General features: G+C 48.1%; 1 protein-coding gene across 10 annotated transcripts in view; it reads right to left on the minus strand.

Moving 5' to 3' along the window:
• The window catches only part of Pde10a (phosphodiesterase 10A), a 432,646-nt gene that overhangs the window by 83,110 nt on the left and 324,695 nt on the right, over positions 1-24,841 (minus strand). For 7 of the 10 annotated variants that reach the window (XM_076552890.1, XM_015994831.3, XM_015994828.3 and 4 more), the window contains one exon: positions 1,934-2,062. In XM_076552890.1, the coding sequence (XP_076409005.1) occupies positions 1,934-2,062 (129 nt within the window). The remainder of the gene's footprint in view (positions 1-1,933; positions 2,063-24,841) is intronic. The other 3 variants (XM_042262416.2, XM_076552891.1, XM_042262413.2) reach the window with 1 other exon arrangement.

The raw sequence follows: 24,841 nt of genomic DNA on the forward strand, positions 1-24,841 counted from the left end.
AGTGCCCCTGTGGTATGATTGAGCATTCCTTGGGTATATGCCCAAGAGTGGTACAGCTGGGTCTTGGGGGAGATTTATTCCCAATTTTCTAAGAAAGTGCCATATTGATTTCCAAAGTGGTTGTACAAGCTTGCATTCCCACCAGCAGTGGAGGAGTGTTCCCCTAGCTCCACATCCTCTCCAGCATAAGGTATCTTCAGTGTTTTTGATCTTAGCCATTCTGACAGGCGTAAGGTGTTGTCTCAGAGTTGTTTTGATTTGCATTTCCCTGATAATTAGGGATGTTGAGCAATTCCTTAAATGTCTTTCAGCCATTTGAGTTTCCTCTGTTGAGAATTTTCTGTTTAGTTCTATAGCCCATTTCTTAATCGAACTGTTGGGCATTTTGATGTCTAATTTCTTGAGTTCCTTATATATTCTGGTATCAGTCCTCTGTCAGATGTGGGGTTGGTGAAGACTTTTTCCCAAACATAAATGCATTTTTAAAGCCTGGAGATGTGGTTTGTTGGTAGAGAACTTGCCCGGCACATGCACAGCTCTACTTTCTATTCTTTGAACTACAAAAGTAATTGATTACTTTAAAAGATAAATAGATTTCTGAGAATAAGAGAGAAACACACAAAGGGAGCCCTCCTCTAAAATGGTATTTTGCATAAATTTTAAGTACACTATGCTTGAAATCCCAGGAATCCAAACGTTTCTATTTTTCATTCTTTTCACAGTTTCATGCATCAGTTCTCCTCAGCCTTCTTGCCCTGAAACTGGCAAGCCTGTCTTTGGTGTATGACCCACTGAGCTTGCACAGCGTTACCTGGGTGACCACTGGGGGAGGCTATTTACCAGAGCACAGGCAACCCATCAAAGAATCTGAAGTTTAAAACAGTCCTTCTCCCCTCTCTACAATGCATTCAAAAGGGCCATCCTCATCTGACCTCTGGAGGTTCCATTCTGGTATCCTCCGTGACTAGGAAGGAAGGACAGGTCAAAGACAAGCTGGGTTCTTCCTGCACGGTGTTTTCAGACAGCCTTGTGCAAAATGCAGTATCTAGAGATAGGAACGTGAACTGTGTTTCCTAATCAATACTCATCACTGGTATGGTCTGCACGCAGACAGTGTTCCCTCGGCCCACAAAGCGGTTCTCCCTGGTGTGCTGTGGCCCATCAGGTAGAAGGGCCTGTGAGAGGCCCTGTAGCCACCAGAGCAGATGTGGGGACCATGGGGAACCCATCTCCTCCCTCAGTCTCTCTTCCCAGCTGGTGATGACAGCTCTTCACTGGGACACATGTCCCTGCCACTGCCATCCGCTGTCCTTGCCAGAAGCCAAAGGCTATGGGGCTATTAAATCCTGAGCTGGAAACAAATGAACCTTTTCTCTTTTGAGTTCACAGCCTCAGATGCCGCGCTGCGGTGACTCCAAGCTGACTAATACCATAAGCACTAAGTAAATTCTCAGCAATTATTTGCCAGGTCTTTTTTTTTTTTAATTAAGGATGTCTCTCTCATATTTATTTAGTTCCTCTTTCTAACAATGTTACCTTTAAAAAAGTAAATAAATAATAAATAAATAAATAAATAAATAAATAAATAAATAAATAAAACTGACAGAAATAAAATGCACATCTCTATTTCATGAGTTTTTGTTTGCTTGTTTTTTTGTTGTTGTTGTTTTAGGTTTCGTTTTGTTTTGTTTTATCAAGGCAGGGTTTCTACATATACAGCTCTGGCTGTCCTGGACTCACTTTGTAGACCAGGCTGGCCTCGAACTTACAGAGGTCCGCCTGCCTCTGCCTCCCGAGTGTTGGAATTAAACATATTTTGTTTTCTAAAACACGCTGTCCCATTCTGGGCTAGCAAAGTTTGGTCTGAAATCTGTGCGCACTTGGCGCGAGCAGGCTAGCGAGCAAGCGGGCGGGTGGGCCCGAGGCATCTTACCTTCAACTTTGTTGTTTTTTCTCTTCAGCCACTTTTCTACAGTCTCCGCACTGACACTTTCAGAAACAAACTCATCTAAGACCTGGGGGTGGAGAGAGAGATAGGCCTTCACTTTCTCATCCGTCAAACCTGCAAAGGAACCAGAAAGAGTAAGATTCACCCATGCAGCATCTTCACACAGGGCACACAGAGTATACAGCACAGTGTGCTGTGGGATTCAGGACCTTCCCTCTGACGCAGAGCGCTCGCTGGGACAGTTTGACTTAGTGGGGAGACAGGTGCTGCGTGACCAAAGGGCAAAGCTTTGGGAGCACGTGGGCTCTGGGCGACCGACAAGATGCCACGAAATCTTAACCGCTTCCGTTCAAAGGCTAAGACGGCATTCTACGTTATGACCATAGTAAAAGAGTAAAACCAGGACTGGAAAGTCAGAACTCGGCAGTTTTAGACGGGAGATGTCAAGTCACACCAAACAGCTGTCCCCCGCCTGTCAGTTCCGACGGCACTTGAGCTGGGCTGCGCCTTTCTATTGGACGTTCGTTAGGTCGCATAAACCACTATGGTCAACAGTTACCATCCATTAAACCTGGCAATGCACCATGGATGGCTGGCCAGAGTGACTGATGAAAGTGTGAGTCACTGTCCGTCGTTATTGCTGGCAGCTCAAATTCCTCCCTCCCCAGGGCACTAAAGCCAGTGTTCTAACCAACGTCGGTTCAGAACGCCCCTGCCACTTCCCCATTGCCATTCGGTTGAGGTTTCTGTCCGATGAAAACTGCTGGCTACAGGCAAGACCAAGTAACTTGACATATTTTCATATCAAAAATGCCAAGTTACATCTTTTTAGACTAAAACAATCCCAAACACGAGTGTTGGGTGTGAGAACTGTTCTCGCTGCCCCGTGTTCACTGAGATCCCGTGAACGGCCGTCCACAGCAATGGCTGGAGGGCAACACCAGGAGAAACTTGACTGGGACACAGGACAGAAGGAAACTAAGTCTAATTCTGTCCCTGCAGAGAGGAGGCCACACATTTCCACAAAGCAGAGAATCCACACACGTGTTAATTAATTCTGCCGAGCACTTGAGTCACAGCTGTGAGCATCTTACGGTCGAGCAGGGTAGCTGAGAAGGCAGATGGCGTCTTTCAGTGAAGTCAGGCACTAAAGAGTCGACTGCAAGACATTCAACACACAGCTCACACGGGAGAAGGGAGGGAGACCCAGCGGGTTCCGCGCAGGGCAAAGGGCACCTTTGGGACAGAATCCAATTTGAAACTTCCCGCAAGATGCCAAAACAAAGGGCTCCTCGGGGTCCAGTGCTCACCTGGCATGGCAAGGCACATGCCTAGATATAGAGAGAATTGGGCACTGGAGCGAAGGCGGTAGCATGGGGACCTTGTGGGAGACGGCTGATGGAAGACAGTCCTCCTTTCCCTTATGCCCACAAAGTTGACTCCTCAGACTCCCATCCACCACTTTGAAGACACACTCCATGGTCCTCACTCTCACTTCCCAGATGCCCTTGACTTCAGGGTTCCTGTCACCCGCCCACCAGGATGCCCACACTGTGAATCAGGACTCTCAACACGCTTTCAGTCTCTGGTCTTCACATGCTCCTCTGTGACCTCAAGAAGGAGCATCCTGCAGGGCTAAAGGACCCACCCTCCCTCCACACACTTTTTTCTGAAGAGATTTTTATCTCTCAGGTCCCCTTTCCTGTTACGATTACTTTCCTAGGTCCCAGAAAGCCAGGCTGCACGGACAGTTGTAAGATGGGCCCCTTGTTATTTCAGCACATTACAGCTATGTCCTGTTATCAAATTGTATATTACATAAAGGACCTGCATCCAAAATATACTCTTCAAAGTCAGCCATAAGCAAACAAACAGCTGGCCCTTAAAAATAGAGACAATGCTGAACGAACACCTTAACAAAGAAGCTGTGAATATCCACAAATAAACACAAAAAGGCACTAATTGGTCATTAGTGAACTGAAGGTAACAGGAAAACAAGACTCAGCTACATAGTTATTACAATGGCTGAAGTCCAACCCCACCAGAGCACTAATTGTTGGTATGGAGGTAGAACATCAGTCCTTGCTCACTGCTGGTCAGTATCCAAGCGGGATGCTGTTTTGGAAGATGGGTTGTTCATTTATTATCACATTTTCTAAAAAGTTGTTCCGTGTGACACAATAACATTATCCCTCGTTATACTCCTTATATTAGCCCAGCTCACATGGAAGCCCACGTCCACATAGATACCTGCATGGGAACATTACGTGAATGACGTTCTTCCATGATCTGCTAATTCTGGAGGCATCCAAGCTGCCTTTCAGTGAGTGAAGACACAGACAAACTTGTACATAACTCAATGCTAGTTCATGGTAAGAAGAGATGATGAGAGGCCAGGGAAAGACGTGGATGACTCTTAACAAGGGGATAAGCTACCCTGTAGGGCCGTACATTAAATAATTGTAACTGTGTAGCACAGAAAGAAGAAAAGGAAGGGAGGGAGGGAGGGAGGGAGGGAGGGAGGGAGGGAGGGAGGGAGGGAGGGAGGGAGGAGGAAGGTGACCAATTAGGGCAAATAGGGAAGACATTAGCAATTGTCAAAATCCAAGAAGAACGAATGGAAGCTGGACTGGGTGAAACACAGCAGATCTCACGGGGTCAAGAAATTGTTCTGTGATATTATGGTGGTAAGTATGTAACACTATGTATTTGTCAAAACCCAGAGAACCTTACGGCTCAATTAATAGAATGGAGACACATGCCCATGTTTACAGAATAGAAGGCTGGGCTCAGAAGGTGGAACGTGACAAAAATGTAAGGATGTTAATCCCTGCGGTGAGTCTCGTGCCATGTACAGTCCACTTGCTCTTTATTTGGACAATAGTGTGTGATCACTGTGAGCGAAGGGGACGGGTGGTTTGTCCTTTAGGACACATCCCATTAGGTTACAAACACATCTGCTGGAATAGTGACCTCTCAGTTTGACAGGAACTAGATGCACATTTAGATTCCAATCAGACACAACCTTCAGTGTTTCTTCCCAACCACTTCTCATGCGATAATGGGATCCACGTGCGCCAAGGGGGAGCCATGCCTGAGTATAACTGCCTGGAGACTCCTGAGAACTGTGTTCATGGGACTTCAGATTCAGAGCTCAGCAGTCCCTTTCTAGGAAAAGTGTCGCTTTCCCAGTCCTCAGTGCATGCTGTGCCTGCAGGAAGAGCTCAGGGACAGACACACGCAGCAGAGGTCCAGCCTGCCCTTCTACCCCGTCACACTTTGGGCCCATGACACCGTACTACAGACCCACACACTCGCTTCACTCAGCTCTTCTCCACAACCAAGACTCTTGCACCACAAATTAGGTACCAGGTCCACAAGTTACAGGTCCCAAGCCTAGCTTTTCATTCTAAGGCGTACATAACCATTGAGTCCTTCTCTGAAATATCACAGCTCTTCCAGTGGTCTAGCTCCCTCTGTGTTCAGTCCAGGCGGGAACAGAACATAAAGTAAATCACTCTCCCCTTCGTAGGGCACTGCCCACATGGGAGGCCAATTTAACAATACTTCTCCCGACTCTTAAATATTGTACCACAGAAGCTCTCAATCCCTGAAGGTCAGTCTGATCTGTGAGAGATGAGCTGTGCATCCTGTGGTGGATGGCATGAAGAGGTGCGGATGTTCAATGGAGAACACTTGGTCCTGGGTCATGATTCTGCTCAGTCTCGGTGCTATATAGTTTGGGTTCTCAGATTGGGTTTTCGTTTCTCCATGCTTAAGTCCAATGATTAAGAGTAGGATTAACAATCTGGCAATCCTCAGATAAATGTCTTGGGACACAATTCAAAGCTGCAATACCCTCCCCCCGATAGGTAGCTCATTCTTCCACAACTGTGGTTTGCTGTTGGGGGATTTTTCACAGCCTGAGAACCCCTGCTGTCTAAGAACACAGAGCTGGATGCATACACAAATTTATTTAAAAATTCTAATTAGTGTCAAAAGGCAGTTCTAAAATACACACCAGAAATATTTTTCCTTCATATAAATTGCAAGATAAATGAGTAATGCTAGCACCTTAACACAAAATCTGTCAAACACAAAAACCAGTTATATCTGCTCTGAGAATTCCAAAACCCGATTTCATCCACCTTTACCTTCCTGGGTCTTTCTTCCATGGCAGCCACACTCTGGCTTCCTTGCAGAAATGATAAAATGGCTAAAAAGCATTTGCTATTAACACGTGGTCGCTTCTGGTGCAGCTGGCATGCAGGGATGTGTTCCACATGCTGACACTGGGATCCATCCATGCACTGGCTCTGTTGGGCCTCTGGGAATTATGTATCTGGTGCACAGCAAAGACTCCATGCAAGTCACCGTCCCGCGTGTGAAACAAGGACAGAAGCACAGAGGTGTGGAGTTCTTAGATGAGTGATCTCTTGACCACAGAGACAATAGCCAGGGTCAGAACAAGGACACAGCCCATCTCACAAAGCCCGGCTGCATCCTTTCTCTTTGGACTTTCTTCCCTCTGAGACCTTGAGTGTTCGGGATTGCTCCTGGCCAGTGCTATCCCTGATGTGGAGCAACACTGGACTCGGAGCGCACACTGGAAAGCTGCTCTGGTGAGGAAGTGGAAGGGGAGGGTTAGCAGGAGGTCTCCAGCACCCGAGGCTCACCCTGAACTAACCTTCAGATGAGGAGGGGTGGTCAGTAAAACAGCCCCACTTCCCTAGGGCTCCCCTCCTTTCGGCTCCGGTATACCGGGCCTCACCATACTCATGGCCATGCTGCTATTGGCCTGACTCCTCCTCACCCTTCATCTGCCTACGTGAGGCATTCAGACCAGAAGCAACTTGACCAGAGACCCCTCCCTGACCATACCCTCAGCCCCCGCTTGTCAAATGAAATCTCCTATGTGTTGAGTGATCACTCACTAAACGGCAGATTTGTTTTTGGTTTTTGGTTTTTTTTTTTTGAGCTGAGGATCGAACCCATGGCCTTGTGCTTGCTAGGCAGGCGCTCTACCACTGAGTTAAATCCCCAACCAAACGTCAGCTTTTCAAATGAGACTCAAGAACTTTGGAAACTAGTCTGTCTCAGTTGCCACATTGCAGGCATCTCCAAGAGTCACAGCAAGGCCTGAGCATCCCCTCTGAGAACGGCTGCTCACAAGGGAGACTTTGGCCGCCACAGGAGGGACCAGGCTTCGAGGGTATGTACAGTCCACAGATAAATAAAGGCCAGGAGACAGCATGGCCCCTATCACCAGCTTTCTTTCTAAAATTCTGGGGGTGCATAGGCAGAGGGTATCTATATGGTATGTTATGACCAAAGTCCCAGGAGAAAGCTTGAGTATTGAATCTCCGACACGCTCCCCTGGCAGTTCACAGCACACATCACAAGTTAGTGACGGAGGAACTGAGAATAAATACCCCAGGTGACTCCAAGAGGAAAGGCTCTTGGCAGCATGAGCCAGCTGTCCCCTGGACCTCGCTGATACACATCTCCCCTCTGCCTTCTGGCTATAGTAACTCTGAGAGATTACAAGTGCAGCTGTGAGAAATGACTCGTGTGTGTGTGTGTGCGCGCGCGCGCGCGCGCGCGCGCGCAAGTCAACTTGTCTTGAGCACAACCATATGCTGAACCCTGTGAGTCATGCTGGTGACTCCAAGTTCAGGGGTCATTCTAGAGGCCACAGCACTCAGATCGTCATCCTCTGCGAAGGAATCCGTGAGTAACGCTTGTCTTGTGAGTTAGCAGAAGACTTGGAAAGCGGCGGCGGCGGCGGAGGTGACGGCCCAGCTGTGCTTGCTGGAAAGTGCCCAGCTCCACAAGATCCCAGACACGGCCTGGAATCCACACCCTCAGCAAGTGCTTGGTGAGGGAGTCTTCTCGGCGGTCCACTGCTCCCCCCTCAATTACTGCTGCCTTGGCCTTGATGAATCTTTCTCTCCTACATGCATTTCCTCTTTGTTTCTGCACAGCGCTCCAATGCCCACGTGAATGCCTGGGAAAGTAGTAACTTCTGACTGTGAGTGACCAGTATCATTCTGACATCCTCAGTCCACCAACGTTGCACCAATCTTGCAAAAGTGTCCTTAGTGTACTGCCTGCCATGCTTAGATAGATGGTTATGGGTGTAAGGGTTTATGACATAGTTCCTTCATGTCAAATACAGGAACAGATTAATGGGCTCTAAACGCGTTTCTTTTGGCATTGTTTTAAAAGGCAAAGTCCAGACAGAAATGAGCACGTGGCAGCCCTGAGGTTATAGAGGAAACAATGCCAGAAATGTCTCTGTAATGACGGAGAAAAGCAGGAAGCAGAGCTAGGATGAAGGTCAAGTAAAACTTAAGCTTGTCTCTCACAAATGCACACCATCTAAACGTTCTTGTTCTGCCCAAGCACTCCCTCCCGATGGAGGCTTTATCCAGGCTCATGTGCTGACCCTGGTATGACGTGCTGTTGGTGCTGGGGCCTCTCACTCCTTCTGCATTAGCAGCCTGCAGGGCCACCCAGCTTCAAAGCCACCACATTCACACTTATCAAAGACCCCTCCCACATGACCCCTAAGACCACCACTGAGGTAAGCAATCCAAGTCACTTTGAGAAATCTCACTACAGACTTGTCGCTTAATGGTTTAAGACAAAAGAAATGAAGACAGTTTTTTTTTTTTTTTTTTTTTTTTTTTTAGCAAACTCCTAAGAGTAAGATTAAGCCTCAAATATTTTGCCCACAGGAAGTATAGAGTGGGGAGGTCTTACACCCTTACTTCTCAGCTTAAATTTACATTAACCTGGTGGCACACTAAGGATTCCTCATCAGCAGACACATGCCCAAATTCAGGCCACCTTTCCCAGAAGGCCACTCCAGACCTCACTGTGACCGTCACACACAGGTGACACAGATGTGAAGATCTGAGCATGTGCTGTGCAACCAATCCACGGCTACTTGAAGAGCACCCGTCCCCTACAGAAAGAAGGCATTTCCACCAAGAAACCGAGGCGCGCCTTTCTGCTAGAAAATCTCAGGCTGCTGCATTAAAGCGGTATCATTTTTCAAGACACTCATACCCCGCCCGCTAGGCGCTAGCATCTAACAGCATTTCAGAATAGCTAGTGTTTCAGATGCTCCCATGCAGAAATTACCCAACTGACCACTCTACCAGCTGTGAGAATTGCCAGCCGTACCACCCGGGAAGGGGAGCCCAGGGCGACGGTGACAGCCAGCTGGAGGGACAGTGCGTGTGTGCTGAGGAGACAATCCCAAAGGCTGATGGGTAAGCCAGCATGAGAACTCCTCCTGGATGAAGTAACCAGAACCAAGCCGTACAGACGGAACTACTGAAGAGCCCCAGGCCAGCAGGGATGGACGGACACGGCTCCTCCCGCCGGAAGGTAACTTGGCTCAAATGGTGACCAAACTGAAACAGTTAATTTTGGCCACTAGAGTCCAGTCGATTCCAGATGGACGTGACGCATACAGTGATATGACAGTCACAAAGTCAAGATCGAATACAGCCGTGTTCAAATGCCTGGACGTGGTGTCCCAAACACAGGACGACGGCCTGAAATGCAACGTGATGGGACAACCTTGAACGCACGTTCCACCTCAACCACCACATGGACAGTGAACCCGTGGACGAGTGTGCCTGCTGCTGAGAGGGATCGCAACCTCCTCGCCTGTCGGTCAAATCATGTCCGCCCTTGAAGCAGCAAGAAGCTTTCCATCCATCGTTGTCTCCTGAGTTCTCAGGGTGGCACTTGACAAAGGTTCTTTTAAAAAATGTTTCATGAAATCTCCAACAGAAACAAATTGTACAGTATTATGCCATGTTTTAAGGACACATTAAAATACAGAGGAAAGAAGGAAACATGGGTTTCACGTAATTTAATGCAGAGTTGGAGAAAGAAAGAATAAGAACAATGAAGGAAGAAGGGAGACACCCTCCAAAAAGAAAATATCAGAAAAATGTGCAGAAAGACTCAGAAATTAAAAAACAAAGTCCATGCACGGTTTTAACATTAAATTTATAAAGAACAGTAGAGTAACCGCCATCACTTCTTATGGGTATTTACTACCTGGATCAAATTACTACTTAAGAAGTCCTACCTGGCCCAGGTGATAGCTCAGTGGGCAAAAGTGATTGCCACATGAGCACAAGGAACCGAGCTGGGATTCCCAGGACTCGTGGCTGCAGCTGCACAGCCCTGTAATCCCAGCAGTGGGCAGTGAGGCAGGGGAATGCCAGGGCCTGGCTGGGCACCAGTCTAGCCAAGCACCAGGGAACAGCAAGTTCAGGGAGAATATTGAAATTGAAAACCGAACTGGAGTTCAATCACAGAAGGCAGCAGATGAGGGGCACTGACCTCCACGGACAGACACACCTACCAACACACATGTGCACACAGATGATGAAGAACCCTGACCTCCACTGACACACACCTACCAACACACATGTGCACACAGATGATGAAGAACCCTGACCTCCACTGACACACACCTACCAACACACATGTGCACACAGATGAGGAACCCTGACCTCCACGGTCAGACACACACCTACCAGCACACATGTGCACACAGATGAGGAGCCCTGACCTCCACCGACACACACACCTACCAACACACATGTGCACACAGATAAAGAGCCCTGACCTCCACAGGAACACACCTAGCAACACACATGTGCACACAGATGAGGAGCTCTGACCTCGAGGGGACACACACCTGTCAACACCCATGTGTGCACAGATAAAAGAAAAAGTGCCTCATCTCTGCTTCCCTTCCTTTAAAGCCCCCACGGAACCCTAAAAGTGAAAAGCCTGCACCCTCTTGTTGAGAATTCTCAGGAGCAACCCCTTGCATTTGTTAAAAAGGTTTGAAAAGACGAGGCTGGTAGATCTGAAACAAAGGAAATCAAAATTCGGGACAATCTTGGAATGAGCTGAAATCATTTTTTCCTGGGAAACTGGGAAACATGTCTTGTCCTGCACATGGTGGCAGATGTTTGTAAGCCACTGGGACAACTGACTGGGACAGGAAACTTTAAGGCCAGTGTGAGGTACATTAAGCCAGTGTGGGTTCACTGCAAGACCCAGTCTCAAAAGAGAGGGATGGAGGGGGGCAGAGGGAGGGTAAAGAAGGAAAGAGGGAGGGAGAGAGAGAGAGAGGAAAAGAAAACAACACACTTTCTTAAAATGTCTGATCATAAAGTCATCTAGAAGTGGTTTTTTTTTGGAATTAACTTATAAAATGATGTTACTATTCACAACTCTTTGACAACATTTGGCTTATTAATAGCATCGGAGCCTGACTGTCAGGCATATATCATGCTTTAGAATGAATCAGAACTAAAATCACACTATCAATAAATAGATGAGCACACTGCAATGCTGATGAGGGTGCGCAAGTTACTGTTTTCTCCTCTGCCACAGAAACACTTTACAGGATGGATCTACCCTGGCTGCTACTTCAAGGAACAGGCTCCATCACTGCCAGGGAGGCCCGAGAGCAGGCGTAGCCCACATTGTGAAGGCAGCAAGACCGAGGTCACCAGCCAAGCAGCACAGGCCAGTGAACTCCCAAAGCCAGACTGGTCACCCACTTGCTGCAGCTAGGCCCCAGCTTCCACAGCATCCCCAAACACCACCAGCTGAGGGGCAAATGTCCAGTGAGCCTGGAGGAGCCACACTTCACCTCCGACACAGCAGCATCCTTCACAGGAACTAGAGCATGCTGCTGCAGACCATGCTCGAGGCTAAGGCCCTATTCGTCACTCAGTAAAGGTGTACTTAGTACCTTCTGCAAGCCAGTCACTTCCGTGGTTGGTGCTCAGCACACAGCAACACACCCCTAACTTTATTCAAGGTCTCTTTAACATACCCTGAGCCTCACAAGAGGATGTACTGACCAATTAAGGACAATGAGGCAGGAGGCTATGTCAAAAGTGACTTTAGCTTGAATAGTGACCAATGATGCCAAAAACGGGACAGCAAATACCAGAGGTCCTGGAGGGGAAAAGAAAAAAACAGTCTAGGTTTAGACATGCTAAACCTCAGTTGTCTACATGGAAACGTCTATGAGTCCTCAGCTCAGGAGGATGCAGGGTTAGGAGAGATGCACAGGAATCAGCCACACCGAGAACAGCTGGCGAGTTACGTGGGGCTCAGGCATCTGAGGACCCCAAGCATCCATACAGAACATGGATATGGAAACCTCCCTCTGCACCTTGAGTACTGGGGCCTCAAAAGCCGGCCAGCCCGATGAGCTGCACAACAAGCTCTGGGTTCAGTGACAGACCTTTGTGCACACCTGCATAGGCAAGCACACCGGCATGAGTGCCAGCAGGCGTGGTGCGTGTGTGCGCGTGCACACACTAAAACGACGGGCATTTCCTAAAAACACTTCATTCCACTCAATCTGGCAACGAAAATATAAATTCCCATTATTGCCCGATACTGCTTTTTTTTTTCCAGAAATCATGAAAGAAAATTAGATTGCATATCATCCCATCTGAAAAAGCTTAAGTCTCTATAGAAAAATTCAAAGCGAATATATGCCTTTAATTAGATTATATATAGTCTTTTGAATGAGTCTTTTCTCTGTAAGTGCTGAGATTCCAAACCATTTTGCAACAGAAACATTCTAAGCTCCCAATGACTGAGTGCTTCCAGAGGACCCTGTTTTCTAGATATATAAAATGATAATTATCTCACTCATAGGTTCCATTAGATTTAGAAATAACGCATGAAAAATGTAGAATGACTCAATATCACAGTTATGATATAAATGAAGACCTGCAATAAGTATGCATGTGTACACACACACACACACACACACAATCTCCCACTTGGAGACTCAAGATGTTCAAACAGAAGGATCTAGGCACTATGGTTCCAGTAAATAAACATCTCTAAGCTGCAGTCCTTGGCTGAAATCCCTTCCCTCTCCCAAGAATCCTTAAATAAAAGTCCCCAATTCAAGCTCTTCCTGGAGGCTAAGTATTTAGAGCGGGATTGTCCAATACATTTTTTTTCAAGGAGGTAACTCCCAAGAAGAACAAACTACTCATCAGAGCAGAGTCACTGAGGAGTCCTGAGTCTCGAGAACCAACGTTTGCTCCTCACCACACAAAGGACCAGGCAGCAGGGAACACACTCAGGATTCTCTGGGCCTGTTTCTCCGATTTCTGCGTGAGCATCAGTGAGGCCAAGGCCAGTGGGACCCTTTCACAGTCGGATGGAACACAGTGAAATGACGCGGAGATAATCTTGATAAAACGGACACTTCAGATCCACATTCTCTATAACACCTTGCACGGAGCCTGTTCGGATCTCGGAATGGAAAACATCACTTACGGCTGCTCACTCGCTCAGGTTTTAAAAAGCACCGTGTGTGGAAATCCTAAGACTACTATGTCAGCAAATCCCGTCACTCAACACCCCACATCATGTGGTAGCAGGTAAGAGTCAGGGGGAGAACACAACACCGGTAAGAACAAAGGGAGCCTCAGAAATCACTGCAGACCTCCCTCTGTGAGCGAGGGAAGGAGGGAGAAGAGAGAGGGACCAGGGCAGACACTTCCTCTAAGACAGTCTGACCTGCACAAGTCCCCTTGTGCCTTCTTCAGCCCCTCGGTGACAGTCGGGTGGGGGCAGAGCACATTGTGACAGGTTGAGAATACTATGTCACTCCCTCAGGACGAAAGCTTTAGTTTAGTTCCAAAGGTTGCACAGAAATGTGTGTGTGTGTGTGTGTGGTGTGTGTGTGTGTGTGTGCGCGCGCGTGTGCGTGTGCATCTGTATATCTGTGTATGTGTGTGTATCTGTATCTGTGGGGTGTGTGTGTGTGTGCACGTGTGTAGTGAGGAAGCCTATGGACAACCAGGGATCCGCCTGTCTCAGCCTCCCCCATGCTGGAATTAAGGCAGCGGCACACCTGAGGATGGAGCGCAGGTTTTCATCCTGGCAGGGCGAGTGTTTTCCTGACTAAGTCATCTTCTCACAGACACACAAAGAAGTTTCTACCAACACACCAGCTCAACAACATTAAACTATTAACGGAGACTTGCGAGATCTTACAGGACAAAGAACAAATTTAAAAGTTACTTTGTGAAACAATTTACAATACAGATCAGAAAACTCATGAGACACACAAACAACCACAACCTACAGCGAGAAACCACACTGCAGAGAATCACTTTGTTCGCAGTCAGGACAGCTTTCTAGCTTGTGAACACAAGTTATCTGTAAGCCACCCAGAAACAAAGAGCCATGTAAGGAAGACGGCTCTGTCTGCTCACAGGGGTTCAGGTGAATTTTCCATCTGTGGGAAAGCACTAGATGTCACATGCAAAGCTTTAGTCAACTGCCTTCCGTACACGAGACAGAGAGAGAGAGAATGAGAGGCAAAGAGAGGCAATGAGAGGCAAGGGTTACATGGACATCAGTAGGTCACTGTCCAAAAATAACCCTCTGGATGGCCACAGTCGCAAGTGCTCTTGGGAAGCAGCGGCCATGAATGAACTTGAAGACGACTATGCTACAAGTGGCTGAGGCTGGGGAGCAGAAGGCCGGAAAATGGAGACCTTTGAGAAAACCACTACCCACCTACCACCACCCACCTACCACCACCCACCTACCACCTACCACCACCCACCTACCACCTCCCACAGTGATGCACAGCTCCGCCCCAGGAATGGCAGGGAGAAAGGGTAGGAAGATGATTTGACCAGAGCATCCAAGGAGCCTGAGGAACTCCAAAAGATGGAAAGAATATACAAGCAAGATTTAAGATTTCTGGACAACAAAGAAAAGCAGACTTCTGAAGGCAGCGAGTGAGGAGAGGACCCGCCGTGAGAGGGACAGCAGTGACCGCATCATCTTTATTGTAGGAGAGTCACCTAGGAGATGCAAACACCTGACCGCATCTCGAGAGGATCAGCTGAGGGGAAAGCCCTACCCTGAACGTGGGTGACACCATCCCCTCGCTCGGGTCCAGGAGCCTGGAGCGAATAAAAAAGAAAAAGGAACCAGCGCTCAGTAACGGCAGCATGGCCGCCTGCTTCCTGCCCACTGTGAGGTCACTGCTCTGCCCCACCACAGACTCAGCCAGGATGACGGACACACCTGAGAGCCGAATCCTTCTTCCCTTAAGTTGCCCTTCAGGGATCTTGGACAAAGACATGAAAAGCTAACTAACGCAACAGCCAGCTTCGCAGAATAAAGCACAGAGCCAAACACTGAGTGTTTAAAGTACTGAAAAAAAAAAATTCCCAGGCAAAAATTCCGTATCTAGCCAAATGTTCCTTATAGAAGTGAAGGCCAAGTGGGATAAACCACACAGGGCATTCCTAAGGCAACCAAAGCAAAAATATCGAAATTAAGAGCATTCCTTTTGCAGAAGAACCTTTGTATGAATGAGATACAAGCTGCTGATTCAGTGGACTGAAGACCACATACACAGCCAAGGATCTGAGTCCAGAATATACCACAAACTTCAAAGTAAAATAAAATGAACCACAGAAAACAAATATAACAATTAATATATGATCAAGACTTGAAGAGACACCTACGACGTGTAGGAAGCACACAAAAGCCATCAACCCACAGGAACGTCAGAATCACTACAAAATGCCCCTCCACCTATCAGAACTGATACCTCAGGTAAGCAATTAACACACAAGCAGAGCTACTAGACCTCTCAGACCACTGTGGCAGTCTGGCCATTCCTAAATACCTGTGACCTAGCAGTGCCACGCCTGAAAAACGAAAATGGATGATCATTAAAAATTAGGATGTGGATATTTAACACAGCTCTCTTCAGATTCATCCCGTGCTGGCAACAACCTGGAGTCCTTCAACGATGATGGGCAGAGATTAGTCCAGCGGAGGCTACTGAGGGTTCCCAGACAAACGCTGGCACCTGCCGCTTCATGGACAGCACTCGACGGCCTCACACTAAATGAGAGCAGCCAGGCTTCCGGATCCTGATCCTGATTCCATTTACAGGCTTTATAGAAAAGATACAACTGTAACGACAGAGAGGAGTCGGGGCCATGGGCTGGAGAGCGACAGGCGTCAGTATAAAAGACATCTCCTCGGGATGTTAGAACTACTGTATTTTGTGCTTATGGTGGCTGCGTGAAATCTAACATGTTAAAACCTAAACCATATATGTAAACACACACACACACACCCATACAACGTGGTTTCAGGTCTTCATTCTCATCAGGAATGAAAACTAAAGGAAGTTGCCCACATTCAACATCATGCTGGCAGAGAGATACAGCGCCATGTGGTGAGTACTCTCAGACTGTGAGGGGTTTCCGAGGCCAGGTCTGAACTGTTCGTCAGAACCGCGCTGATCCACGAGAATGACCCTAGCTTTTCACACTTCTCTCTTCCATTTACCCAGCGCCGTTCAGATGAGTAAAGCAGACCAGACAGGCAGAGCTGTTTTTCTGAATATATGGACTCAGTGTGAGTAAGAGGAAAGCGTCCTCTTCAGACGCAGATCAGCTGACTGGAGTTTCAAGGGATGAAAGGGCAGCTCATAACTGGGTGAGATCGGGATGATCCAGGAACCCACTGACCCCAAGGCACCGTCACCCTATTCCACCATCTGACTGCCAGCTGCTCCCAAAAGCTTTGCCCAATCAAACTGTAAAGTCCGACAAACCAGGCTCATGTCTTAGAAGGCTGCCTCTGGAGTCACAGAATGTTCTAGAAAAAGTTATCTACACAGAGAATAGCTACGAATTAAATTTATCTTTTTGACCATTTTCATCATAAAAATAAATTCATATTTTCCTGGAAGTATTCCAAAAAGGAAAAAAAAATCTAAAGCTAAATATTTGAATCGATTAAGACTGTCATAGAATAACAAGCATAATAAAGTCTCGGCAGCTTTGCTCACTCAGGGTTTCTTCTGAGACACACCTCCTGAGGCACTGCTCCCTGGGTGCAGACAGCGTGATGCCTGCTCCCTTCCACACATCCAGAGGGTCCAGAAGTGGCCTCTGGAGGCAGTCAGGGGTGACAGAGGAGGCTTTGCAGCAGACCTCTGTGTGGGAGGCTCGGTGGCTGCTGGTCACCACCAAATGGCCTGTGCTGTGCACACACACACACACACACACGCACGCACGCACGCACGCACGCACGCACGCACGCACGCACGCACACCATCCTGTGATCCAAGGCAGTACACAGGCCTGTCCACACCAGCAGCACCAGAAATGGGTGAGTGAGATCCATAGCACAACTGGATCAACTACGGAAGCTGCTTGGAGCCCCGGCATATTTATCATTCAATAAATACATCAGGAAGGAAAAACAGTGGCTTCGTATACTCCCCAACCTTTTTCTTGCGTACGTGATCTTGGTATGTTACAGATGTTCTACAGATGTAGCAGGCTGATGTGAGCGCCAGAGTAAGGAGAAGAGAGGTAGCGGCAGCATGAGCTGCGGATGCAACCCTGTGTGTCAGCGAAGCTCTAAACCACAGCGCAGGAGACCAGCCGCTGAGAGCCCCAGTGCTTCTGTGTGCCCAGCCTCTCAGGCATCAAAGACTGTCAGGAGGCCTGGCCTCTGCTATCAACCTTTCCTTGTAGGTAACCAGGAGAGGGCAGCGTGGGGGGGGGGGGGGGGTTGTAACAATTACCCTTGTTTTTCCGGTCAGGAGAGTGAAGACTCTGAGGTTAAATGACTTCACGGTGTGGACGGACACGGAACAGAGAGCACTGGGTGCTACCTTCTGTGTGAACCAGGGAGGTGCAGTCATTCCGCGCTCACAGGCACAGCACTTACCAGCCACCCAGTTCCGTCCAGGGAGGGTACAGTCTTCACAACATTAAATCCTCCTCCTCCCTGCCATCCTCCTCCCCACCCCTCACCCCACCACAGCCCACCCCTCCCTCATCTCCATTCTTCTCTGCCCTCCTCTCTCTCCTGGTTTCTCTCACTCTACAGGTCAGATGACTAAGCACAGAGTAACAAGGCTCTCCAAGGTCAAATAATTAGTAAGTGTCCAGGAGCTTAAAACCCAGCCAGCTCGCCTAGCCTGGCCTGCTAGTTTTACAGAGATGTAAGCTGTGGGTTGAAACCAGAAGGCATAGACCTTTCCCTCCAAACAAGGCAAATTGAGTTATCAAAAGCACACAGTGGGCATGCAGAGAGTCTCCCCCTCAGAGCTGGCTGGCTGTTGGCTCACGGCTTTCCCTGGATCTGAGACAGGGCAGAGCAGCAGGGAGGGAATGCTGTCTATGGCAGTTAACGGGTAAGAGACAAGCGCCATGAGGCGGAAGCTAAGCTACACTAGAAATAGAGCGGTGAACAGCCCTTGCCATCTTCACAGAAGAGTCCAGGACCTGCTGAAAAAGTCAGAGACATCTGTGTGAAAAGCCAGCATGTAGGGAGGACACAGGTATGGCATGCAGGAAGAGGTAACCTTTGACCTGGGTCTAGAGGACCAATGAGAATTGGGCAAGAAGAGGGATGGCCTCTGGCAAAGGCAACGCCAATGGAGTCAAAAGCCGGAACACACTCACAGGAGAACCGATTCACGGCAGGGCTGAGCAAGACCACACGGAGACGCTTCTAGAGAACAACCAAGCACCTGAGGAGCCCCGAGCTGCTCGGTCTGAGAAGCAGGTGCACAGCGGTACAAGACGCGCCGGAGGAGGAGAACCCAAGAGGCCCAGAGCTGGCTCCAGAAGCGAAACGTGGGAAACCCAGCAAGTCAGGAGCACGCACCACCCCCACACAGGGACGGGACAGAGTGGGCTTCACACCAAATACAGCCTCCAAGGCCGGCATTCCGCCCCTCAGCAACGCTTCGTGCGTCTATGAGAAGCCATACAGACATCGGTTACGGCGGTAAGTAAAACAAAAGAAGACAAGTCTAAGTAAAACAAGCCTGGAGACGTCCAAATGCTCATCAATAACTGGATCAAAGGACAGGGTAGAGAGTTTGCACAGCTACCGCACAGGGCAGTCCTGGGGAAGGGCACATCCTCGTGCAGGAGAAAAGTGAGGCAGAGTCAACACTGCAGAACAAGGGGAAAAGGTGGCACCAGGGGCTCTGGGAAGCGCCGTCACCAGCCTCATTTTCCACCCAGAGGAGCTAAAGCTTAGCAGTCATTGGTAGAATCGAATCGACTTTCATAACTGGGTTTAACTGGTTTTAAGAAAAGCCACTCACAGGTCCAAAACTACTCAGGAGAAACCGACCTATTTCGAGAAAAGTTCATCATCCTCTGTATGCCTTCAAGCATGCCGACTCCTCCCTCTGCTCACAGTGCCTCTGTTCACGCTCACCTCTCTGGAGGTGTCTGGTCACTTCCACCTCCCCCCACAGCCTGGACGTGCTCATAACAAAGCTTTTGAGGCAAAGTACTGCGTGTTTGTGAGCTACCTGTTCACTAGCTTTTCCTCAATTAGACACGAGTCCTGAGACAAATAACCCAGACTCAGGTGGCTTCAGATTCGAAGCCAAATCCCAAATCCTATCCTTCCTTCCCTCTTTGATTTGATCTTACTATTAGTGAGCTATTTATCCACTTTGACCTCAGCCTAATTCTTCCAAAGTCAAGACTACCTCACTAACATCTGACCAAAAAGAGTGTCCATCACACAACGTTACTACTCAGCAAGGCTTTCTCAAAGAATTACATATTAGTCGGTACAATTTCCTCCAAACACAGGCTATGAGAAAACAAAGGTCACAGAACAAGTATACTCTAAGAGCCAGTGACACTTTCTGGAAAGAAAGAACTTAAAAACACAAACAGAAAAAAACAACAACAACAACAACAACAACAAAAACCTTGTTCTGACATCTGCAGGGTTGGGTCCACTGTGGCCATCAGCAAAGTCAGGTATTGAGCACCTGAAAACTGGCCACACCCAAGAAGCAACAGGCTTCCAATACTAAAGACATAGTGGGCCTTGGAAGCAACAACACAAGTGTAGGATGTAAACTATCTCACTAAGCAATTATAAATCAGTTACCAATTATAAGTCAACTTTGTTTTTAAAACTTCACACACTTTCCAAACACTCTGTCACCTCACTCTCTTTGCTTTTTTGAGATGAGGTCCCACAGCCCTTGAACTCATTATGTAGTCAAGTCAGACCTTGAATTCCTGACCCTCTAACCTCTGCCTCTCTGGGGCCAGGATCGCAGATGTGCACGTCTCACCCAGCTGGTTTCACACATTATCTCTTCTGGGACAGTACTATCACAGAAAACACTCCCCCTGAGAGATCCCTTTCTCTTTCGATTATTGGCATGCACACTGAACTAACAGTGCACACAGCTGACGCACTTGATCCTGTGTTCCATGTGGAGAAATGCATTCATTTTTTTTTTCTTCTTTGGCAAGAATACCATGGGACTGTGTGGCTCCTGGGGGAGCCGATTCCAGCTGTGTCCACCTGCTTCTCTACTGACGTCACCGAGTCTGAGTCTCTACTGTGATTTGAATGTTCTGTCCTTGAAAATGCATATGTTAAAACCTGACTTCCTACGAGGAGTATCAGGAGGGAGCCTTTAGGGTAGACTTGGTCATGAGGGTGCAGCTCTCATGGATGAGACTGTACCCTTGTGGAAGGGGCGTCACAGGGCTGCCCTGCATCTTCCCATAGAAGGAAACAAGAAGGCAGCATCTTTGCATGAATCAGATTCCCACAGGGCATGGAGTCTGCCAGTTCTTTACCCTTGGACTTCTTGGCTCCCGACGACAAGAAAGAAATGTTTGCTCATCAGCCGCTGAGTCCAAGGTTATTTTGTTATAGCTGCTCAGATGAACTAAGCCTGACCAAAGTGTTACAAGCTAAGCAAACACCACTGTGGGTTGTGCAGAGGGAATTTCGTCGCTGTTCCCTAGAGCTTTATGGAGGGATTATCAGAAAACCCCAAAGGCAGACAGGACAGTTACTCTGACCCCCTTTCCTGATCAAAGCCCTCACACAGTTTCCCATCACAAATGGATCTGCCCAGGGATGCTGGACAATCCTTGGCAGAGCCTGGGTTTGAGTCTAGCCTGGGTTTGCAGGCACATCACAGCAGGGTTCAGAATGAGCAATAACCCTCCCATCCCCTGGCTGGCTGCACTGACAGAGCATACCATTCACCATCCCGCTGAAAACAATGGAAGTCGGTTCTCACAGTGATGGCGGCTCTGAGGGGAATTCAGTTCTTGACCTGGGGCCAAAACTTCCGCCTCTCCTCAGCCACTGTCTGCTCCCCTGAGGCACAACCCGCTGCCTCTCTGGATGATCCCAGCTGAAGACCCTACAGTTGCCCACATTTGCCAAGGTCCTTTTCCAGACAGGGCAGCGCTCACAGATCCTGCACTCAGGACAGGAGCGCTCACAGACCCTGCACTCAGGACAGGAGCACATCCCTGTTTCTGTGGGGTGCTCAGCCCACCTTTCTCTCCTGCTCTAAACAGTGAGTGGCTGCCCTCCACGTTGCGGCCTCTGGCTTCTGTTCCTAGGAGCAGCTGCTTTTTAAAACCAGACAAAACAAAAACAAAAATTGCATAGGGTGATTAATAACAATTCGGGGTTGGGCTGGAACCACCTTCAGGTTTATGCTTCAGTCCAAAGACACTGAGCTCTTTCCAAACAGAACAGCCTGGGTAGAGCCCAGCAAGTCAAATCCCTGTAGTAAACATTCGGAACTGCCTAACGGCAACTATGTGCTTTTGTAAAAAAAAATAAATAAATAAAAATAAAATAAAATTCCCTTGTATTATAAAAGAATGGAACAATAAGCTTACTGTAAATACAGAATAAAATAAGTAAGCCATCTAAAGGGGAGTTTACTCACCATATGGCAGTTTTATTTAAAAGACCTTTTAGGGAGATGGCTCAGGGGCTAGGAGCCCTGGCTGCTCTTCCAGAGGACCCGAGTTCAGTTCCCAGCACCCACATGGCAGCTCACATCTGTCTGTAACTCCTGTCCTAGCAGATCTGACACCTTCACACCAATGTGCATAAAATAAAGTTAAATAAATTATTTTTTTTTTTAAAAAATCATCAGAGAAATGCAAATCAAAACAACTCTGAGATACCACCTTACACCTGTTAGAATGGCTACGATCAAAAACACCAATGACAACCAATGTTGGAGAGGATGTGGAGCAAAGGGAACACTCCTCCACTGTTGGTGGGAATGTAAACTTGTACAACCACTGTGGAAATCAGTATGGCGGTTTCTCAGAAAATTAGGAATCGAACTACCTCAAGACCCAGCCATCCCACTCTTGGGCATCTACCCAAGGAATGCTGATTTATACCATAAAGATACATGCTCAGCTATGTTCATAGCAGCACTATTTGTAATAGCCAGAACCTGGAAACAACCTAGATGCCCATCAACGGAAGAATGGATGAAAAAAATGTGGTACATATACACAATGGAGTACTACTCAGCAGAGAAAAACAATGAAAGCATGAAATTTGCAGGCAAATGGATGGAACTAGAAAAAATCATCCTGAGTGAGGTAACCCAAACCCAGAAAGACAGTAATGGTATGTATTCACTCATTGGTGGATTCTAGATATAAAATAAAGAACAATCAGACCACAACCCATAGAACCATAGAGGCTATATATATAGCATGGAGGTCCCTAGGACGACTGTGGCATATAATAAATTTCAGTTTTACTCAATTATTGAAAAAAAAATAGCCAAATGAATGGAAACACATGAACTATGAACCAAAGGCTGAGGGGCTCCCAGCTGGATCAGGCCCTCTGAATAGGTGAGACAGTTGATTGGCTTGATCAGTTTGGGAGGCATCTAGCAGTGGGACAAAGTCCTGTGCTCATTGCATGAGTTGGCTGTCTGAAACCTGGAACTTATGCAGGGACACTTGGCTTAGTCTGGGAGGAAGGGACTGGACCTCCCTGGACTGAGTCTACCAAGTTGATCACAGTCCTCGGGGGATGACTTGTCCTGGAGGAGGTGGGAATGGAGGGTGGGCTGGGGGTAAGGGGAGGGTGTGGGAGGGGGGAGAATAGGGGAACCCATGGCTGATATGTAGAACTGAATGATATTGTAAAATAAAAAATATATATCACGAAAAAAAAAAAAAAACTTTTAACATATGCACAAAGTGAGCAAGTGGGCGGTCCCCTCATTAAGCCCTCTGGCTGGCACCCAAAGTTAACAGGATGGTGGCAATGCCGAGCCACAGAGAAGGAGGAGGTGGAGCCGGACCCCACCCCAGGCCTGATCACCAGGGCAGACCTCTGCTCTGGCGTGCTTCTGTCCTACACTGCCTGCAGACACGCCTCTCTGGCTTTGCTCCCAAGATGAAAACGCACATGCCCTGCATCATCATCGCTTCTGCTTACAACACTCTCACACCCCAAAGTGACCTTTGCTCCCCCCTCCCCCCCCCCCTCCCGCCCCGAGCCCCACCGCTCCTCTCTGCCACCTCTTCTTCATATGCTGCTCAGTTAGGGAAGATGCTCCCTTCTCCCTCCAGACTCCTGTACGCCGCCCCAGCTGCCCCTCCCCCCCCCCACTCGCTGATTTCCAACAAGCAAGGGTGCTCTCCTTCTGGTCTCCTTTCTCTGTGTAGGTAGGTGCTTGAGGTCGGAACAGGGGCGCTAAGATTAACACTCGGAAGAATGGGAAGGCAGGCCTGCACCCAGCTGCGTAAAAGTGCCGCCACTTTTTGCTGTTTGAGTAAACGGAAAACAGAAAGAGGGCCAGAGGGTTTGTTTTCTGGAGAGGGAAAGGGCGGTAAAGCAGGGGTGACTTTTCCGTGGGACTCAAATCCCAGTCACAAATGACTCGCTTCAAACAAGGAGAAGTTAGAGCAGAGGCCTGAGTAGAGGTTAAGCTCAGACTCACTCTAAGGATGGAGAAACCAGGTGGGTTTGATCCCAGCACTCGGGAGGCAGAGGCAGATGCAGATGGGTCTCTGTGAGTTCAAGACCAGCCTGGTCTGTATACGCAGTTCCAGCACAGCCAGGGATCCATGGCAAGATCCTTTAGAATACTCTCAGACTAGACAGAAGACCTCCCTTCCTTACAAGCCTCACCTTCACCTCATCATCTCTTCAAAGGCCTCGTCTCCAGAGAGTTCCATGCTCAGGTCCTGGGTATTGGGACTTCAAAGTGTGAATGTCTAAGAAATACAACTTAGTTAATCCTCCTTTTCCTGAAAATCATGCTAATTTCTAAAATTGCCTTTAAGGACAATATGAACTTAAAAAAACAAACGAACAAACAACTAGGTCTGTGGTGTGCAAGAGTGAGCACAAGTCTGCAAGTGTGCACACATGTCTGCAAGTGTGTGCAGACATGCTAGTATGTGAGGGTAGGCATGTGGATATATGGGCACGTGGAGCCTGGAAGCCCTACACTTGAACCCAGAACTTGCCAATTCAGCTAGCTAGCTAGCCAGATGGTTCTTCGTCGGCCCCTTCTAATTTTGGGAGAACAGGTAGGCCGCTGCGCCTGCGCAGTATTCCTGTGGGTGCTGGGGATCTGAACTCTGGTCAGAGAGCGGGAAGCACTTTCCCCTGGGAACCATTTGCTCAGCCTCCAGAATAAGCTTTGTAACAAGTAGAAAATGAGTATGCAGATGTGAGGTCCACCAGGCTGGCCTGACTCTGATCTCGCAAAGATGAGGCTGCAACGCTCCTACAGCCTAGAAAACAGTTCCAGCCACTCAGGAAAAAAAAAAAAAAAAAAGATTGGGAAACCGGCCGAATCAGGGCGGCTCACATCACAGACCCTGTCACCCGACGCAGCCTTGACCTAAGCTCAGACCGCCACGCGACTGCATTCACGTCCTTCTGAAGGAGTGATGTTTTCAAAACTCACATTTTCAAACACAAATTGATTCTAGAAAATGTTTTTTTGCT

This window comes from Peromyscus maniculatus, chromosome 16 (assembly GCF_049852395.1).
Source record: "Peromyscus maniculatus bairdii isolate BWxNUB_F1_BW_parent chromosome 16, HU_Pman_BW_mat_3.1, whole genome shotgun sequence".
Classification (NCBI taxonomy): Eukaryota; Metazoa; Chordata; class Mammalia; order Rodentia; family Cricetidae; genus Peromyscus; species Peromyscus maniculatus.